Source organism: Olea europaea, chromosome 17 (genome assembly GCF_002742605.1).
Source record: "Olea europaea var. sylvestris chromosome 17, O_europaea_v1, whole genome shotgun sequence".
Taxonomy (NCBI): domain Eukaryota; kingdom Viridiplantae; phylum Streptophyta; class Magnoliopsida; order Lamiales; family Oleaceae; genus Olea; species Olea europaea.
Genome location: NC_036253.1, coordinates 19,084,612 through 19,100,789, shown reverse-complemented (window position 1 = coordinate 19,100,789; position 16,178 = coordinate 19,084,612). Strand labels below are relative to the sequence as shown.

Sequence of the window (16,178 nt, the reverse complement as noted above, 5' to 3'; positions counted from 1 at the left end):
TTAGGACTTATGTATAAATCTGATAAAAATGGTCTTAAACTAAAAGGGTATGTTGATTCTGATTTTGCTGAAAATTTAGACAATAGAAAATCTACCACTACATATTTTCATGTAATAAACAACACCTGCATAAGTTGGAAGTCTCAGCTTCAGAAATTAGTTGCCCTATCATCCATTGAAGCTGAGTACATTGCAGCCACTGAAGCTATAAAAGAAAGTCTGTGGGTAAACGGTCTATTAAATGAATTGGGGTTTATAAAAATAAGGTGGAGATTTGTTCAGATAACCAAAGTGCTATTTTCTTAAGTAGAAATCCGGTGTTTCATGATAGAACCAAACACATAGATGTTAAGTTTTCACTTCATTAGGGATATAATTAAAAAGGGTGATATAAAACTGGTAAAAATATCCACTAAAGTGAATCCAGTGGATGCAGGCACAAAGGTAATACCATTGAATAAATTTCAAGATTCTTTGAAGTTATTGAATCTTGAAACTAACTAGTTTTTGTTTTTGACAGGTTTAACTGAGCATATGAGCTGAGGTGAAGTTTGAGTCCACTATTGAGAGTCTTAAAAATGAAGCAAAAGTGGAGATTGTAAATGGGTTGCTACAATTTTTAAGCCCATTTATTAAATGGTCCAAAATTACCAGCCCAAGAAACCGGGTCCTTTTTTGATCCAAATAATTGAAGTTTCTAGAATATATTGAAATCGTGTTTTATACTCTGTGCATTGGTGCGTTTTAAATGGATGGCTGACACTTGGTGAAATCTGGACTGTTGAATCAGCGATTGATCGTATTTCCTTTTAAATTGATTCTTCGTTCTAGGGTTAGGGCAGTGATATTGTTTTCATCATTCCTCTCTCGTCTTCTTCGTGCTTTTCATTTTCGAGTGTCTCTGTAAATTTATCTTCTTGATGATTTTAATAATCTCTTTGTGAGATTATAATATATTGAGTGTTGAGTACTCTCTGTGAGTAATTTGTATAGAGAGAAATTAGTGTTTTAGAGGTTATTTGCGTTCGAACCTTTGTGATTCAGATCTGTAACATTCTTGCCCATTTAGAGGCTTTCTTAGTGGATTCGAGCTAAATCCTTAGGGATGCTCAACGGGGATTAGACATTAATAGCGGTCATCGAACCTCGGGGCTACGGCCGAAAAATCTCGTGTTCTTATTTTTGAGATTTTACTTTCTGTTTTAAAACCAAAGTCATCTTTAATATAAAAGGTTGATGTATCTTGGAGCAACCACCCGGATCTATGTTTGTTGGTGACTCACTTGGACCATTGATCAAGATCAACGGCTGTAATTTAAATCCACTTTTTTTTTTTTTTTTTAAACCCTTGAACGGGATACCTGAATGGGAAAGATATTTTCAATTGGTTTTTCATTCTCTCGGTCTCTTGTCTATTTCTTTCACTAAAATCTGAATAATCTCTTTTCTTCAAGGATAGTGGCTTTTCACTGTAAATCAGATCTTGGCCTTAGTCTAGGGCTTATGATCTGGTAATTTGGCTTATCAAACATGGTTTTACTACACTTGTTCCTTGTCTTGAGTAATTTGGTTTGGTCGGAAATATACTAGCAAATTAAGGCAATTTCTACAAAAAGGTCTTAGACGAACTATCCTTTATAGTATCGGGTGAATGTTAGAAGTCAAAATGTCCATAAAATGAATGTTAAGGAAATGACGTTAAGATGGACATATGGTCTTTCTAAAATGAATAAAATATAGGTTTCAGAGTTGAATAATGTCAAATTGACCAAAAATTCATGACAGATGCTTTGATATCCTCTCACATGCACGTTGGACCTATGTGAATAAAAAAAATTCAAAAATGTGGCCCCCACCCCCTTTGTGAGTGTTCGGTCAGAACTTTGATGAGCCAGTTTCGATCAGTGTAACTAGGTTGGTCAGAGCATCTTTTTAGAACACCTTATATATTATACTCTTATATCTCTCTTCTTCCCCCCCATTTTTTTTTTTTTTTTTTTTTTTTTTTGCCCCCTTTTTTCTCCCCCCCCCCCTTTTTTTTTTTTTTTTTTTTTGTGCAGCGCCCTAATGTGCTTTTATCTTTTGCATTTCTTTATTTAATATTCTTTTGTCGTTTGTACTTCTGTTATTTGACAAAATTGATGTTAAGACTTGGAGATTCATTTTAAAAGGTCGACCTTATTAAAAGGAGTAGCCCAAGACCTTGTAAATTGGTCTATGTTTTCATCTTTAATCAATATGGGATTGTATCTCTTATAAGTTGGTCTATTTTTTCATCTTTAATCGATGTGGGATTTTGCAGACGATATAATTCGAGGAATATAATTAAGTAGTTATTACTTATTATCACAACACATAAAGGAAGCAATAAACATAATTTAGGTATAACGAAACACAACATTCTAATACAAGTCCCTAAAATAAAATGAAAAAGAAAAAAGAATGGGACGGGTCATACTTCTTGGAATAGTAGTAGTAGTAGTAGTAGTAGTAGTAGTAGTAGTAGTAGTAGTAGTAGTAATAATAATAATAATAATAATAATAATAATTTGAATTTATTTTATTAGTAATAAAATTGGAATTTCCCTAGTCCATTCTCAACAGTGGATTTTAAATGCATATGAAGCTGTGTGGTTCATTCCAAAATTTTCTATTGAATTATTTTATACTCTGTAAACATAAGCAATAAAGATGCTAGCCATCCACGATTCCACATCATTTTTTTCAAAAGAAGGGGTACTTTCATTTTGTCAATGCACCAAAAACATCTACACGAGTAAGCGAAGAGTGATGGAAAAAGGGTTCTTGTGTTAATCAATCTAAGGAGCTTGAACCTTTCGTTTTCATTTTTATTAGACGGTATTGTGACCAATCAAACCATAATCTTAGGAAAAATAGATTCCCCCCCCCCCCCCAGCGCGTATTTCTTACCATTTCAAAGGGATAAAAGATTAAACTATCAAGTTATTGGACGGATATCAACCCAATAAGAATGCATTTTAAGTCGATTGATGATTGGTATTAACTTTTCTTTCTTTAGCAGTTGTATCAAGTTATACAAATATTTTCATTAGCATACATTGGAACTCAAATTCAGGTTAATAGAAATTTACACTTTTTTAGCATGTTTGCTAGGACGGATTGGATGGTACCAAAAACTATAAATGAAGGAAAATATGCTAAAATATTCTTCACTATATAGTTATAATAATAATAATAATTTGAATTTATGATAGTAATAATAAAATTGGAATTTTCCTAGTCCATTCTCAACAATGGATTTTAAACGCATGTGAAAGGTGCGTGGTTCATTCGAAAAAGTTATGTTGAATTCTTTTCTACTCTGTAAACATGAGCAACAAAGATGCTATCCATCCACGATTCCACATCATTTTTTCAAAAGAAGGGGTACTTTCATTTTGTCAATGCACAATAAACGTCTACACGAGTAAGAGAAGAGCGATGGAAAAAGGGTTCTTGTGTTAATCAATCTAAGGAGCTCGAACCTTTCGTTTCCATTTTTATTAGACGGTATTGTGACCAATCAAACCGTAATCTTAGGAAAAATAGATTTTTTCCCTATATTTCGTACCATTTCAAAACGATAAAAGATTAAACTAACAAATTATTGGACCGATATCAACCCAATAAGAATACATTTTAAGTCGATTGATGATTGGTATTAATTTTTTTTTTTTATTAGACGGTATTGTGACCAATCAAACCGTAATCTTAGGAAAAATAGATTTTTCCCCGTATTTCGTGCCATTTCAAAACAATAAAAGATTAAACTAACAGATTATTGGACCGATATCAACCCAATAAGAATACAATTTAAGTCGATTGATGATTGGTACTAACTTTTTTTTAAGCAGTTGTATCAAGTTATATAAATATTTTCATTATTTGTTTTTGAAATCCACGATATCATTTACAGTGAGATTCAAAATAAATTATTTGAAAAAAAAATCTTAATCTTAAAAATTGACATTCTCATTCTAAGATAATTTTATAAATATTTATGTTAAAGCTTGTACTTCAACAAATTATAGAAGAATGATAAACAGACAGGTGTCAACAGCTTGTTGACATTTTTTTTTTCTTTTTTTCCTTTTTAATTTTTCAAACTCTCCAATCATACATTGACACATGTACAGTCTTTTTTTACCCTGTTTTTCACCCGGTCTCTAGCATTGCTCCAAATTATATTCCTCCCTATCGAATAATATCTCAAGGTTCCACTTCTAAACAATTGGCTGGCTACCATTGTGTTATGAAGTTGTGTAGATGGCAACTCTTGGAAGAGTGAACAAAAAGTTATGTTCCTCCGCGTAAAAGTTAATTAATTAATTAAATTCGAAAGCTTGAAGAAAAAGCGATGTTTCTCCGCGTAAAATTTAATTAATTAATCAATTTGTATCATTATTTATAAATTAAATGCTCCTACAGAATCTTCTCTAGAATATAAAGTAAATTATATTCCATTTAATTGACGTGTGTGACGGTGTCAAATTCGAGATAAAAGTTAAAGATATTTTCATAATCCTTCTTTTCGCTTTTCGATAGTTCCTTAACGATTACGTGGAACACTAGTTATTATCGTTGCCAATGAAACAATTTTCATCATTTTCAATTCAATGGTTCTCGATAGGGGTGGCAATCGAGTCGAGCGGCCGAGAGCGGCTCGGACTTGTATTTGGACGAGCCCAAGCCGAGCAGGCCTACTCGCTAGGCCAATTGAACCGACTCTCTCGCTCGGAAGAAAGGGAAACAAAAGGACCGTGGGCTCGTAAAAAAGGGGAACAAAAGAGTAAAAAAAAATTTAAAAAAAAAAAAAAAAAAAAAAAGAAGGGTTCTTGAGCTCATGGGCTCGGTTCGTGTTTGAACGAGCTTTTCAATTTAATACCTAAGTAAGAGTTAACTAACAATTTGGTGATTGCATATTAAATTTAGCACTTAATAGATTTATTAAAAAAAAAAATTGACAAAAATTGTTGAAATTTGTGATTAAAAAGTTGTGAATTTTTTAAAATATGTGATTAAAATTAATTATTGACTTTGTCTTAAATAAGAATCTAACTTTTAATCTCTAACAGGGATTAATCGATTTTGGAACCTTATCAAAACCAACCCTATTTTGACTTAGGAATTATACTGAAAGTTCGCCATACATAAAGTAATTTTTTATTACCTTCTAATTTACATATTTATCAAGAACTAATGAAGCAAAGAATCTTCGAAAAACACAAAAATAAAAAATAAAAAGATGTCTTTTATGTTTGATATTCGATTCTATATGAAACCCCGTGTGGGGCACCTGCCATTCGATTCCATTCAATAATACAAGAACACTTGCCACTTTCCTTTTCATCTTGTTCTTCTTCATACATTGACATCTATAAATACCCAGTTTAAGAATAATTTTGTACATCATTAGTAGAAATTTATGAAAAATGGATGGTTCTCAGTTTGAATATCATAGTTTTCCTCAAAGCTCTTTAATGAGGAGTAGTAGTAGTGATAGTAGTTCATATGGAAGATTCTCTCCTGAACCTTTCAGCCCCTCTTCTTCAGATGCTTCTTCTCCTCTCTTCACAAGTATGTAACTTATAGTTTGGTAGGTACTGTGTGTTTGTGTGTGTTTCTTGTTGAGAAAGTTAAATTTTTTCTTTGAAATGCAGTTGATGGGAACTTAGGGAAGCTCTGTACTGGGAGGAATCACCGTAAGAAGCTTGAAAGAAAGGCTAACAGTTTAGCTTTCAGAATTCGCGATCACGGTAAAATACGTTAATGTTGTGTTTGGTATGCAGTAATACACCTTAAATACACAAGATTTTAGCCATTTTTCCAAGTAATATGAAGACCAATGGGATTTTGCTTTTAACCTACCCTGCAAAATAGTGGCTCATTTGTAGGGCCGGTCCTAAAAAATTTTAGGCCCTATGCAATAAATTATCACGAGGTTTCCATACATAATTTTTTACTAGCATATTAGCATCAAACATGTTCGAATAAAACGGTTTCTCATGATAAGAAATAGTATACCTTTGGTACTCACTCATCATTTGATTTGTACGAGAATCAATTTTTGTTTTCAAGAAATACAATATAAAGATTTTTTTGAAAATCAATGAGGTATGTGGATGGTGCCTACTATTTATTATAAAAAAAACTTATATTTAAAAATAAAAATTCAAAAGCAGCAATAAATTGAAAAACATTATTGGCAGGGAGGCCTCTACTTTATTTGCACTATCATAAAATATCTAATTAAAGAAAATTGAGAAAATTCCATAATAATTATTTTTTGGGCTTTCAAAATTTTTTTGAGGCCCCATTATACCCAGAGGCCCAAGGCCACTACCTTGGTGGCCTTGGGCTAAAACTGGCCCTAGTCACTTGACAACACCAATATTGAAATCCGATAAAAGCCAATAGAATTGCTTATTTGAGCATTATGGACTCTCATTACATACTAAGATTTGGAATTTCATCTCAAAAGTCAACTTTGTTAGGAAAAGTAACCAAGCTTTTATACACTGGTTAATGATTTTACATTTAACCAATGCAGAATTTATTTTACTTTTAATATGTCACCACAAGATGGTAACTCATACACGAATGTCAATCTTAGACTTCGATCGCTTGTTTGAGCTTCTAAACAAATCGAATTGCTCTTTTGAGCATTATGGGACCTAATACCGTGATTAAGACTTGTTTTTCATCTTGAAAGGCCAACATTTTTAAGAGGTTCCAAACTATTATATGTTGCTTCGTATTTTTATAATTAACCAATGTAAATTTATCCCTTTACAGTGTGCAGCCAACTTTATTGAACGATTCCTAACAGTTTTGCATCTATTCATATTCATATATATGCATAAGATTCTTGATCTGGATAAATATGATGAATTAATTACAGTTTGTTGATGTGAATTTGCAGTTAGAATGGGGCCTAAATTTTCTGAAACAGTAAAGGGGAAGCTGAGTGTAGGGGCCAGAATAATAAAGAAAGGAGGCAGAGAAAATATATTTAGAGAAATATTTGGTGTTGATGAGGGAGAGAAGCTGTTGAAGGCATCTCAGTGCTATTTATCAACCACAGCTGGTCCAATTGCTGGAATTCTTTTCATTTCCACAGAAAAAATTGCATTTTGCAGTGAAAGATCCATTACTCTTCACTTGTCTGCTGGAACCTTTTTCAGGACTCTGTACAAGGTAAATTTTCCAACCCCTAATTAATGGTTCTGATTACGATTGTGTTACTTATACATGATGATTTACATAATAGTTTATATACATATGATGTGGTGAGATATGATTGGATCAGAATTTCTTCAACCGAAAAAAAATAAAAAAAATAAAAAATAAAACATTCTCCACTCTCTTTTTGACACCTCATCTGTATGTAAATTATTTTGTAACTCTATTATGTACAAGTAGCATTATTCTTCTGATTATGCCATTTTGTTGCAAGAATGAGATAGTATGCGAAAGAATTGAATTAGAAAGAAAAGTTGAAATCTTGTCTGTTGTATAGTTTAGTTCGCCAAAAGATGCACTTTGTGTTTATCAAGCAAAACTTTCGGTGAACGTTGAACTAATCTGTTGAACTCTCGAGGGTTTGGCAAAAATTCTTTTTCTTAACATCAAGTGTGTTGGGATTAGAAAGAAACAAAAACTCAACAATTTCTTTGTTTCAAGGTCTCCTAACTTCCGATGTCGCTTCGAGATAATGCAGGAAAAAAAAACCTAATCCATTCCAATATATCATTGCAATTAACCATAAAGTTCTTGATTACTATCTCATGAATGCATGTCTATCTAATTAAACTGCCTTGTTAACAGTCTTAATATGCATATTTTCTTTGGAATTCCATTTCTGCAGGTTTCTGTCCCAGTGAAAAAGATAAAAAGAGCAAACGAAAGTGAGAATATCGACAATCCAGCACAGAAGTACATAGAAATAGTGACAAAAGACGATTTTGAATTTTGGTTCATGGGACTTGTAAGGTATGAAAAAGCCTTTATGAATATACAGAAGGCCATTTCTTTGTCCCAATAGATGCATTTAAAAATTTTCCTTCAAGACAGCAAAAATATTTTTCACTGTTGCTTTTAGGAATCTCAGAAAACAAGAACTTGCAAAAAAAGACTTTCCTTATGTCGTAATAATAGTTTGAGGTTGTAGTTTTTGTATATTATGTTTGTAATCAGAAATTTGTAGTATGATATGTATATTAGAAGAGTTTTATGAACACTTTGATTGTTCTTTTCCTTTCTTTAATCTTGTCTGGCACCGTCTAATCTACGTATCAAATATTCTACAAGTATAAATCTTGAGTGTGCCTACTTTTCTAGTGATTTGTATTGTGGATATAAATATTATTGCATGTGTTACATATTTTATTACAAGAAATTAATATTTAATATATATTTTAAAATTTTAAATGCCAACCTGCACCTTTCCAAATGGCTTTGTCACTTGGAAGGAAAAAATGCTCCAACCGTCTGTTAGAACATCTTCAATCGTGGTTTAAAATATATCTAAAATGTGATTTAAATGCATCTCTTTATTATATAAAAAATTATGTAAATTTGCATTTTTTTTCTACATTTACAAGAGACAAAAAGTAGATTTATATATTTTCGTTAGTGTAAAATTTGAATTTAATATCCATCGAGATGTAAAAAAATCAAGATGCCTCTGCCAATCATTGACCCAGTGAAAAACGCTCAATTTTTACATTTTTGTCTTTATTGTTACAAATTGAATTAAAAATTTATGTTGAGTTTTTTTTTTTTTTTGTCCTTTATAAAAATAATAATTAACTTATAAGAGATTGATTTAAAAGGATCCATAATCAAGCAACTTAGTATATCAAGTTCTTATACATTGCTTATTATTTTCATTCATTAGATTGTCATTTTATTCAACATACGGATATTAAAGGGACGAGAAATTCATTATGAGTCGAAACGAGGACAAAGATTTCACACTTAATTAGACCTACGAGAAGGGGACAGGGTAGGGGTCCCACCCCGCGTTAAGGAGTTTTATTTTGTCCGACGTTAAAAGAATACCATTCATGTTATAGGATGAAAATGTATAAATAACATAATCTTGTTTTATTATTCTAGTTCCTCAATTTTGATTTTTATTTAATATTTTATTTAGAAATCATGTAAAATACTTAACATAAATTAAACTAATGAAATAAATAAAAAATTTCCGAGATAAGATTTGTGTTGAAAAACATCCATCTTTTATTCATGTATCTATTTTGGCGGAGATTATAATCTCAGTTCGATTTAAAATAAAAATAAATAAATAAATAAACAGGCATGACACAATTATGGGTGATCAATAAATTCACGAGATTCTTTTGATTATATTATTTTCTTTCTTTTTTGTCATACCATATATAAGCCTTGTCAATTTAATTATTCCATCATTGGAAGAGGGAAAAAATGAATGAAAGAAATAGAAAACAATGTTTTTAATTTGAAAGAAACTTTAGTAATTAAAATAAATTTCAATATCCTAATTATTTAGGATTCCACCAATATTCCAATTAATAGTGCAACTGAAAAACTAGAGGCATTATTCCATTAATCCTTCCACATTTTTATTTGTACAAATATATAATAAATAGCGTTATTCATGAATCAAGAGCTTCCAGGAGGCCTTGGATCATGGCGATTATTGGCACCAGTGCCTGAATAGTCTCTGGTTTCAATAGCCATTCTTCCTTCTCTAAATAATTCTTTATCCTCTCTATTCCCCAATGCAACCTACTCCACATTTAAATTACCAAACTAAACAGAAAATCCAATAATAATAATAATAATAATAATAATAATAATAATAATAATAATAATAATAATAACAATAAGAATAAGAAAAGGGAAAGGGAAAGGGAAAAGAATATGAATGAAGGGAAGAACCTGAAAATTGTCGTGTAAATCTCGGCTGGACGAATATTGAGCCTGATCAGTGATTGAACTGAGGCTTCCTGCTTTAAGATTTAAGAGTAATATCTATAAAAAGATCATATATGCATATATATCATAGACTCTGCTACATGTATAGAAATTTATGTATAGATAGTTTGGCTGATGCATCCCTTAATTTGAATATTTGAAATTCAAATCAATGGACATTTGTATGCCACACATGCATCTATCAACCTACTTGTACAAAATTATCTATACAAGTAAGTTAATGGTATATCATAAGAAGATTATGAAATGTTGGAGCTCACTTGAAGATGACAACGAGAGACGAAATAAGAAAGCTGAGAAGAATAGGAACAGCCAAAGAAGAGCCTTCTTCTTCTCCATGTTAATGCAACAAAGTCATAGTATCAATGGAGGAGACTCTCGAATTGAATAATATATAGAGGCACACATACATATTTATACTACTTCAGTATGTAGTCACAAATACTATTGAGCTATGAATTGAAAATAGAAAGAGTTAAAGTCAAAACATAGATAGATGGGGGCTTGCCTAACATTATCCTCAGGTGGACCTCATCACTTATGTAGTGTATTGCTAAGTGCAAGACACATCCATCCGCCTACCCACTCACCCACCCACCCAACATTGATTGATTGAATAGAAATGGTCCCTCCATGTCTGTCTATCTCGCGAGGGCAGTGCAAAGTGCCAAAATACAATCTTGTCACCTAGTTGTCAGAAGGAATTCTGTGATTAATTTCAATCATGATACAATGCTAACTAGATTGACAGAAAGGTTGGCATAATGCCGCATGCTGTTCTATTATTGGACTGTTTAGATCACTCAACTTTTTTAGCCAATCATCCACTGCAACCTACACTTGCTTCATTGCATTTGTCAAAATCCTTTTGGCAAAGTGGCATAATCCGATCAATTTTTTATCTTGAAAAGAAAATATCTCCTACTGTTTTAAATCCCTGAAGACAACTGATGTGCAACTTCCCACTTCATGTGTCTTAAGCGTACGTAGAAGTGTGACGTGTAGGGTACATCAGAAATGTAAGATTATGCAGCGTGTTTAAAAACAGTTTCGGGTCATAAAAACTTACTTTAAACAATTACCCAGACCCTTGCGGTTGAATCCACTTGCAATTCCATACTCCTAATTTTGCATTTTGTTGCACTCCTATGATCAAGTACTCAATCACAATGGAAGAAGTCCATTTGCCACAACCTAGTAGCCAAGCTTTGAGAAAATATGGTGAAAAACCCGGTTCTATGGAATTTTTCCAATCTTGGATTATTTTCATACCCAAGAATTGCTAATATTTTCCCGTTGTTTCACTTGTGAGGTTGATGGAAGCTGAGGGTTTCAATTCAAAGTTCAAACCATTCCATAGAATGTGTTACAAGTTATGCATCAATTATTAATGCACAAATACGCCAATAGGTAGAAGAAGTAACTATAATTGTATAACGTCGACAAACTGTATTGAAGCTAATCGTTAAATAAGCTCAATCATATGCCTTGCACAGTTGCACCTGTAAATCTCGTGTTCAACAATCATGGCTGACCACCAATCAGGTTGTGGGTGTTCTCACTTTTTTCTTCAGCTGCACATTGTTAGCCAGTGTCAATCACTAAAAAACAATTTATTTCATTAGCATAATGAAGGCATAGTACTGGACCAGTTAGGAACTTGCAATAATTTCATCTTTGAAAAAAATTAAAGTTCACATGTGTACAAGTTTTCTGTGACATCAAATTATCTTTCACAGTTTCAAGTAATTTGAACTCAAATGAGAAAGAAACATTATCAAGACATTTGTGAGACATTGAACTTGTGATCTCCAAGGGTGACCAGCTGAATTTAATGCTGTGTCAAATTTGTTAATGGAAAAAGGTTTTCGTACAAGACTAGACACTGATTTGGATTTTTCTCCTTTGACATCTAGAAGCAAAGCAAATGAATACCCAGCAAAAACAAGAAAATGCATGAACAGTAGAAGATATCAAAACAGTAATTTTATTATGAAAATCTGGTGCCTATTGAACCTGTTAGCTAACCATATTTGCTTCGTTAATTAGATTGCTTGATTTTGGCTATTTTGATGCCATAATCCATGATGAACCTCATCAATCTCCGTGACCTCATGTTCGTCCAATTAAAATGAGATTAGTATCCAATTTTGAGTGATTAATCGCTCCATTCAGAACCATCAGTACATCATCACTGATATGGAGTGGGGAGGCTTCAGCAACGAATTCATGAACAATGCCATTCACTTCAATCCAACTACACCCAGGTGTTTTCTTGATTCTTTGATCTCTCATCGTCTTCACTGTCCTTAAAACATCTTCCCACCTATTCACTGAACGAAATGCACTACATAGGAGTACATACACAGCATCATCATTAGGTTCTAATTCAAGTACTTTCTTTCCTGCCAATTCAGCTAAATCTGAATCCCTATGTACCAAAGAAGAACTAAGAAGTGATCTCCAGATAACAGCATCTGGTTTCATGGGCATTCCCTCAATCAACTCTATGGCTTCTTTTAACCGCCCTGCTCGACAAAGAATATCCACCATACATCCATAATGCTCAATCTTGGGCTTCAAATTGTAGTTATTTACAAATATCTTGAATAATCTCTCTCCCTCAGTAACCAATCCTGAATGGGAGCAAGCAGATAAGACTGACAGAAAAGTAACGTCATTTGGGATCATCCCAGAATCCACCATTTCATCAAAAACCTGAAGAGAATACTTTCCTCTACCATGTAGCGCCAAACCAGAAATCATACTAGTCCATGAAAATAAATCCCTGTTCTTCATGCCGTCAAATATCTTCAAAGCTGAATTAAGATATCCACTCTTTGCGTACATATCAATTAACCCATTATTCACGGCAACATCCACAACAAATCCAACTCTTTTATGAACATAACCATGAACTAAACTTCCAAAATCAAGTGCCCCGATATCAGCACAACCCGAGAGCAAGGCAACTACAGTGACTGTAGTAGGAGAACAATCTTGTCCAATATCTTCCATTCTCATCCTCTGGAATAACTGCATTGCCTTAATTGGACTCTTCATCCGCACGTACCCCACAATCATTGCTGTCCAAGTAACCACATTTCTCTGCGGCATTTCATCAAACAATTTCCTAGCAGAATATATATCACCATCCAAAATATGCCCATTTATCAAGCTAGTCCAAATAGCAACATCCTTAAAATGCACTCTATCAAATACACTTTGAGCCAAGCGAATCCTTCTATTTTTACAATACATATCAATCAGAGCATTATGCACAACGGGCCTAGGTCTCTCAAGATATTTATGAACCATTCCATGAATTGACTTCCCATTTACAAGGTCTTTACAACGCGCACAAGCAGAAAGAGCAGCAACGATGGAATGAGAATCTGGTTTTACAAAATCCGACGCAGTTAACTTCGAAAACAGCAACAATGCTTTCATGGGCTGACGGATATTGAGGTAAAGATTCTGAAGAGAGGTCCATGATACTATGTCTGGATTCGGAATTTGATCGAAAATTTTCTGGGCATCTTTCGGTTTCTTCAATAGTGCATATGTGTTGAGTAGTCGGCAGGCTAAGTTCTGGTGGGTATTGAACACGCCGAGAGTGACGGAATGGGCATGTATTTCATTGATGATTCTGTAACTGCTTGAATTTTTTATCCGTTCTAAAGCTTTCGATAATTTAGCTACTTGGAGTTCATTGATAATATGAATTTTTGGCATTTGATCTAAATTTAACGGGTAAAATAGGGATTTGTGCTATTTGAAGTTGAAGATTGAAGCTTTACCGCCATTGTTATTTAATTTCTTGTTTTCTCATCTTCACCATCTTTTAATAGTTTTTACTGTCTAAACTAATGGATATAGACGGCATATGGTATTCATATAGGAGAATTTTGCGCCAAAATGAAATGTTAAAGGATATTTAGCAAAACATACAAAAGTTAGGGGTATCGCGCCAATTACCCTTTAAAAATAATGAAATGAAATGAAATAAAAAGGAAAAATGGCTCTTCTTCCTCATCAAACCACAGCCTTGATTTTTGTTTGCACCATTGTTGCCCTCTCTCCTCTCTGGCCATTCTCATTTGCGTTTATTGCAAAATCGAGAATTCCTCGATTTTCACTTTTTTTATCCTTAATCATTTTTTATAAACGCGAAATCGAGAATTCCTTGATTTTCACTTTTTTTTTTATCCTTAATCATTCTTAAAAAATTACAATGATTGACAAGAATGCCCTTGCTTCGACTGGTCATATGCACATGACTTGTTAATGGAATTTTGGATGATTAATGATTTTCTTCCAAAAGATCTATTTGATGCTAAATTGAGTGTATGAGGATCTCAAGAAAAACAAAAGATAGATAGGGACTCCGTTTGAAAACAATAAATAAACAGGGACTCGAGAGATATTATCGGGAATGTTGGGGTACCTCAACATGCAAATATTCCTAAAATAATTTTGTTTTCTCATAAAGGGGTACTTTTAAAGTTGATTTAATCAAATCATCTAAATACCACATTAACTTCTCAACAAAGGGATATTATAAAAATGGTCTATCCAATGTTAAAAGACAAAAATACCCTTAAATATATTATACAATTACAAAAATTGATTTTTTTAAAAGACATCAATACTCTTTTACTTAACAAATAAAAACCAAACACTTCCTACTATTGTTATCTATTTACTCCAACACAGATAAATAAAACACTTTTATCTTTCATTTGCTTCAACCGTAGAAACTAAAAAATTAATCGAAATCGAAAGCCGAAAAATTTGTGGACATCAATCTCGTCGGTTCGGTAAATTTATATATGCAAATTTAGTCTTATTTTCGTTAAATTATTGTGCGTTTAAATCTATAAATTATATTTCGACATGTAATGGTAATATAGATAAAAAAAAATTCATAAATCTGTAATTTTTTAAGCATTTGACCAGAAAAAATTCAACTGTATATATTGTCAGAAGGGTGTTAAGTGTTAATAGCCCATCACATGCCGGTGATTCGGCTGTTTAACCGGCTGTTAAACCCAAACAGCCGGTCAAACAACCGACTGTTTAACGGACTGTTTGGCTAGTTGTTTGTTTGACTGTTTTCTTTTTTCCCCTTTTTTGGGTTTTTTTTTTGCTCTTGATATTTTTCTTGTAATTATAAATTCTGTTTCGACATGCAGATATAGTTATAAGTCCCAATTTGTTACTTTGGTGATTTCGAATTGGATGAAAGAGATCAATGGGCATGGAAATGAACAAGTGCTAAACGTGGTAGTATCGCAATTTTCATATCATCAGGTACATCGTATGCAGAACTTCATAATGATTTACAGAACAAGTTAATGTTGATCCTTCTCAGTACAACATGGAATTGAAATTTAAATTCAGCGAGCGTGCATCAGTTCTGATTCCACCTATAAGGGTTTCTTCTGTTGATGAAGTGAACTATCAAATTGAATTGAACAATAAGCACATAACTCCTTTTTGCGTGACTTTAGTAAGGAAGGATGTCGTCGAATATGAACAAGTAGACTCGAGAGGTGGGGATCACAATGCTAATGATTTTTGGGATACGGTGAAGATAGCTCATGAAGATGATGTGGTTATTCCAAAGACAGTAGCACACAGAATCCCCTCCGCAGCTTGTGACAACGAGAATAAAAATGCAAATACTTTTACGAACAAGGAGTTGATTGCTTTATCTCGGCAAAGACATGAGTGGGGTGGGACCTCGGGGGCTAGAACGAGTAGACCGTCCTCTAACTCCTCACGTGTGGTTCCCAATAATGAGGATTTGTATGTCGAGCAACTGTTTGAAACGAAGAAAGATTTGCAAGAAGTCGTACACCTAATTGCACTGAAATACAATTTCGAGTTTAGAGTGAAAAAAATCGAATAAGTCATTGTTGACGCTATCATACGTAGATGACAGTTGCAGTTGGCGTTTGCGAGCGACAAATATGTCCACGAATGAGTGCTTTGTAATTCGTAAATATACATGGGAACATACTTGTGAAGTGAGAGTTTGTCGCAATGATCACAGGCAAGCCCGAACTTGGTTTATTAGTCGACAGATAATACACAAGTATCAGGATCTACAGACAATTTACAGACCATCGGACATCATTAACAATGTTTGTTGAGAGTACGGAGTATTC

At 33.1% G+C, this 16,178-nt stretch overlaps 2 protein-coding genes across 5 annotated transcripts; one reads left to right on the top strand and one right to left on the bottom strand.

The window, feature by feature from the left end:
• Positions 1-5,414: 5,414 nt before the first annotated feature.
• Positions 5,415-8,277, top strand: LOC111365355 (GEM-like protein 4). Of its 2 annotated transcripts, XM_022985841.1 has the most exons (4): positions 5,416-5,598; positions 5,682-5,777; positions 6,944-7,218; positions 7,889-8,277. In XM_022985841.1, the coding sequence occupies exons 1-4, from the start codon at positions 5,454-5,456 to the stop codon at positions 8,063-8,065; spliced, it is 693 nt and encodes a 230-aa protein (XP_022841609.1). In that variant the 5' UTR covers positions 5,416-5,453; the 3' UTR covers positions 8,066-8,277. The 2 variants fall into 2 exon arrangements, with proteins under 2 accessions (XP_022841610.1, XP_022841609.1); XM_022985842.1 differs by lacking the exon at positions 5,682-5,777 and having other exon boundaries at positions 5,415-5,598.
• A 1,220-nt stretch (positions 8,278-9,497) lies between these two features.
• On the bottom strand, positions 9,498-13,847 carry LOC111365353 (pentatricopeptide repeat-containing protein At2g20540-like). Of its 3 annotated transcripts, none has more exons than XM_022985838.1 (4): positions 12,022-13,847; positions 10,266-11,579; positions 9,949-10,019; positions 9,498-9,795 (listed from the first exon to the last, which is right to left on the bottom strand). In XM_022985838.1, the coding sequence occupies exon 1, from the start codon at positions 13,738-13,740 to the stop codon at positions 12,118-12,120; it is 1,623 nt and encodes a 540-aa protein (XP_022841606.1). In that variant the 5' UTR covers positions 13,741-13,847; the 3' UTR covers positions 9,498-9,795; positions 9,949-10,019; positions 10,266-11,579; positions 12,022-12,117. The 3 variants fall into 3 exon arrangements, with proteins under 3 accessions (XP_022841606.1, XP_022841608.1, XP_022841607.1); XM_022985840.1 differs by having other exon boundaries at positions 9,949-10,016; XM_022985839.1 differs by having other exon boundaries at positions 12,034-13,847.
• Between the last annotated feature and the right edge of the window lie 2,331 nt (positions 13,848-16,178).

What these genes read in the sequence shown, in the direction of transcription:
- LOC111365355 (XM_022985841.1), top strand. Translation starts at nt 5,454, where the DNA reads ATGGATGGTTCTCAGTTTGAATATCATAGTTTTCCTCAAAGCTCTTTA. An exon ending in TTCTTCTCCTCTCTTCACAA is followed by an intron (nt 5,599 to 5,681) that starts GTATGTAACTTA and finishes TTTGAAATGCAG; the next exon opens with TTGATGGGAACTTAGGGAAG. An exon ending in TTTCAGAATTCGCGATCACG is followed by an intron (nt 5,778 to 6,943) that starts GTAAAATACGTT and finishes GTGAATTTGCAG; the next exon opens with TTAGAATGGGGCCTAAATTT.
- LOC111365353 (XM_022985838.1), bottom strand. Translation starts at nt 13,740, where the DNA reads ATGCCAAAAATTCATATTATCAATGAACTCCAAGTAGCTAAATTATCG.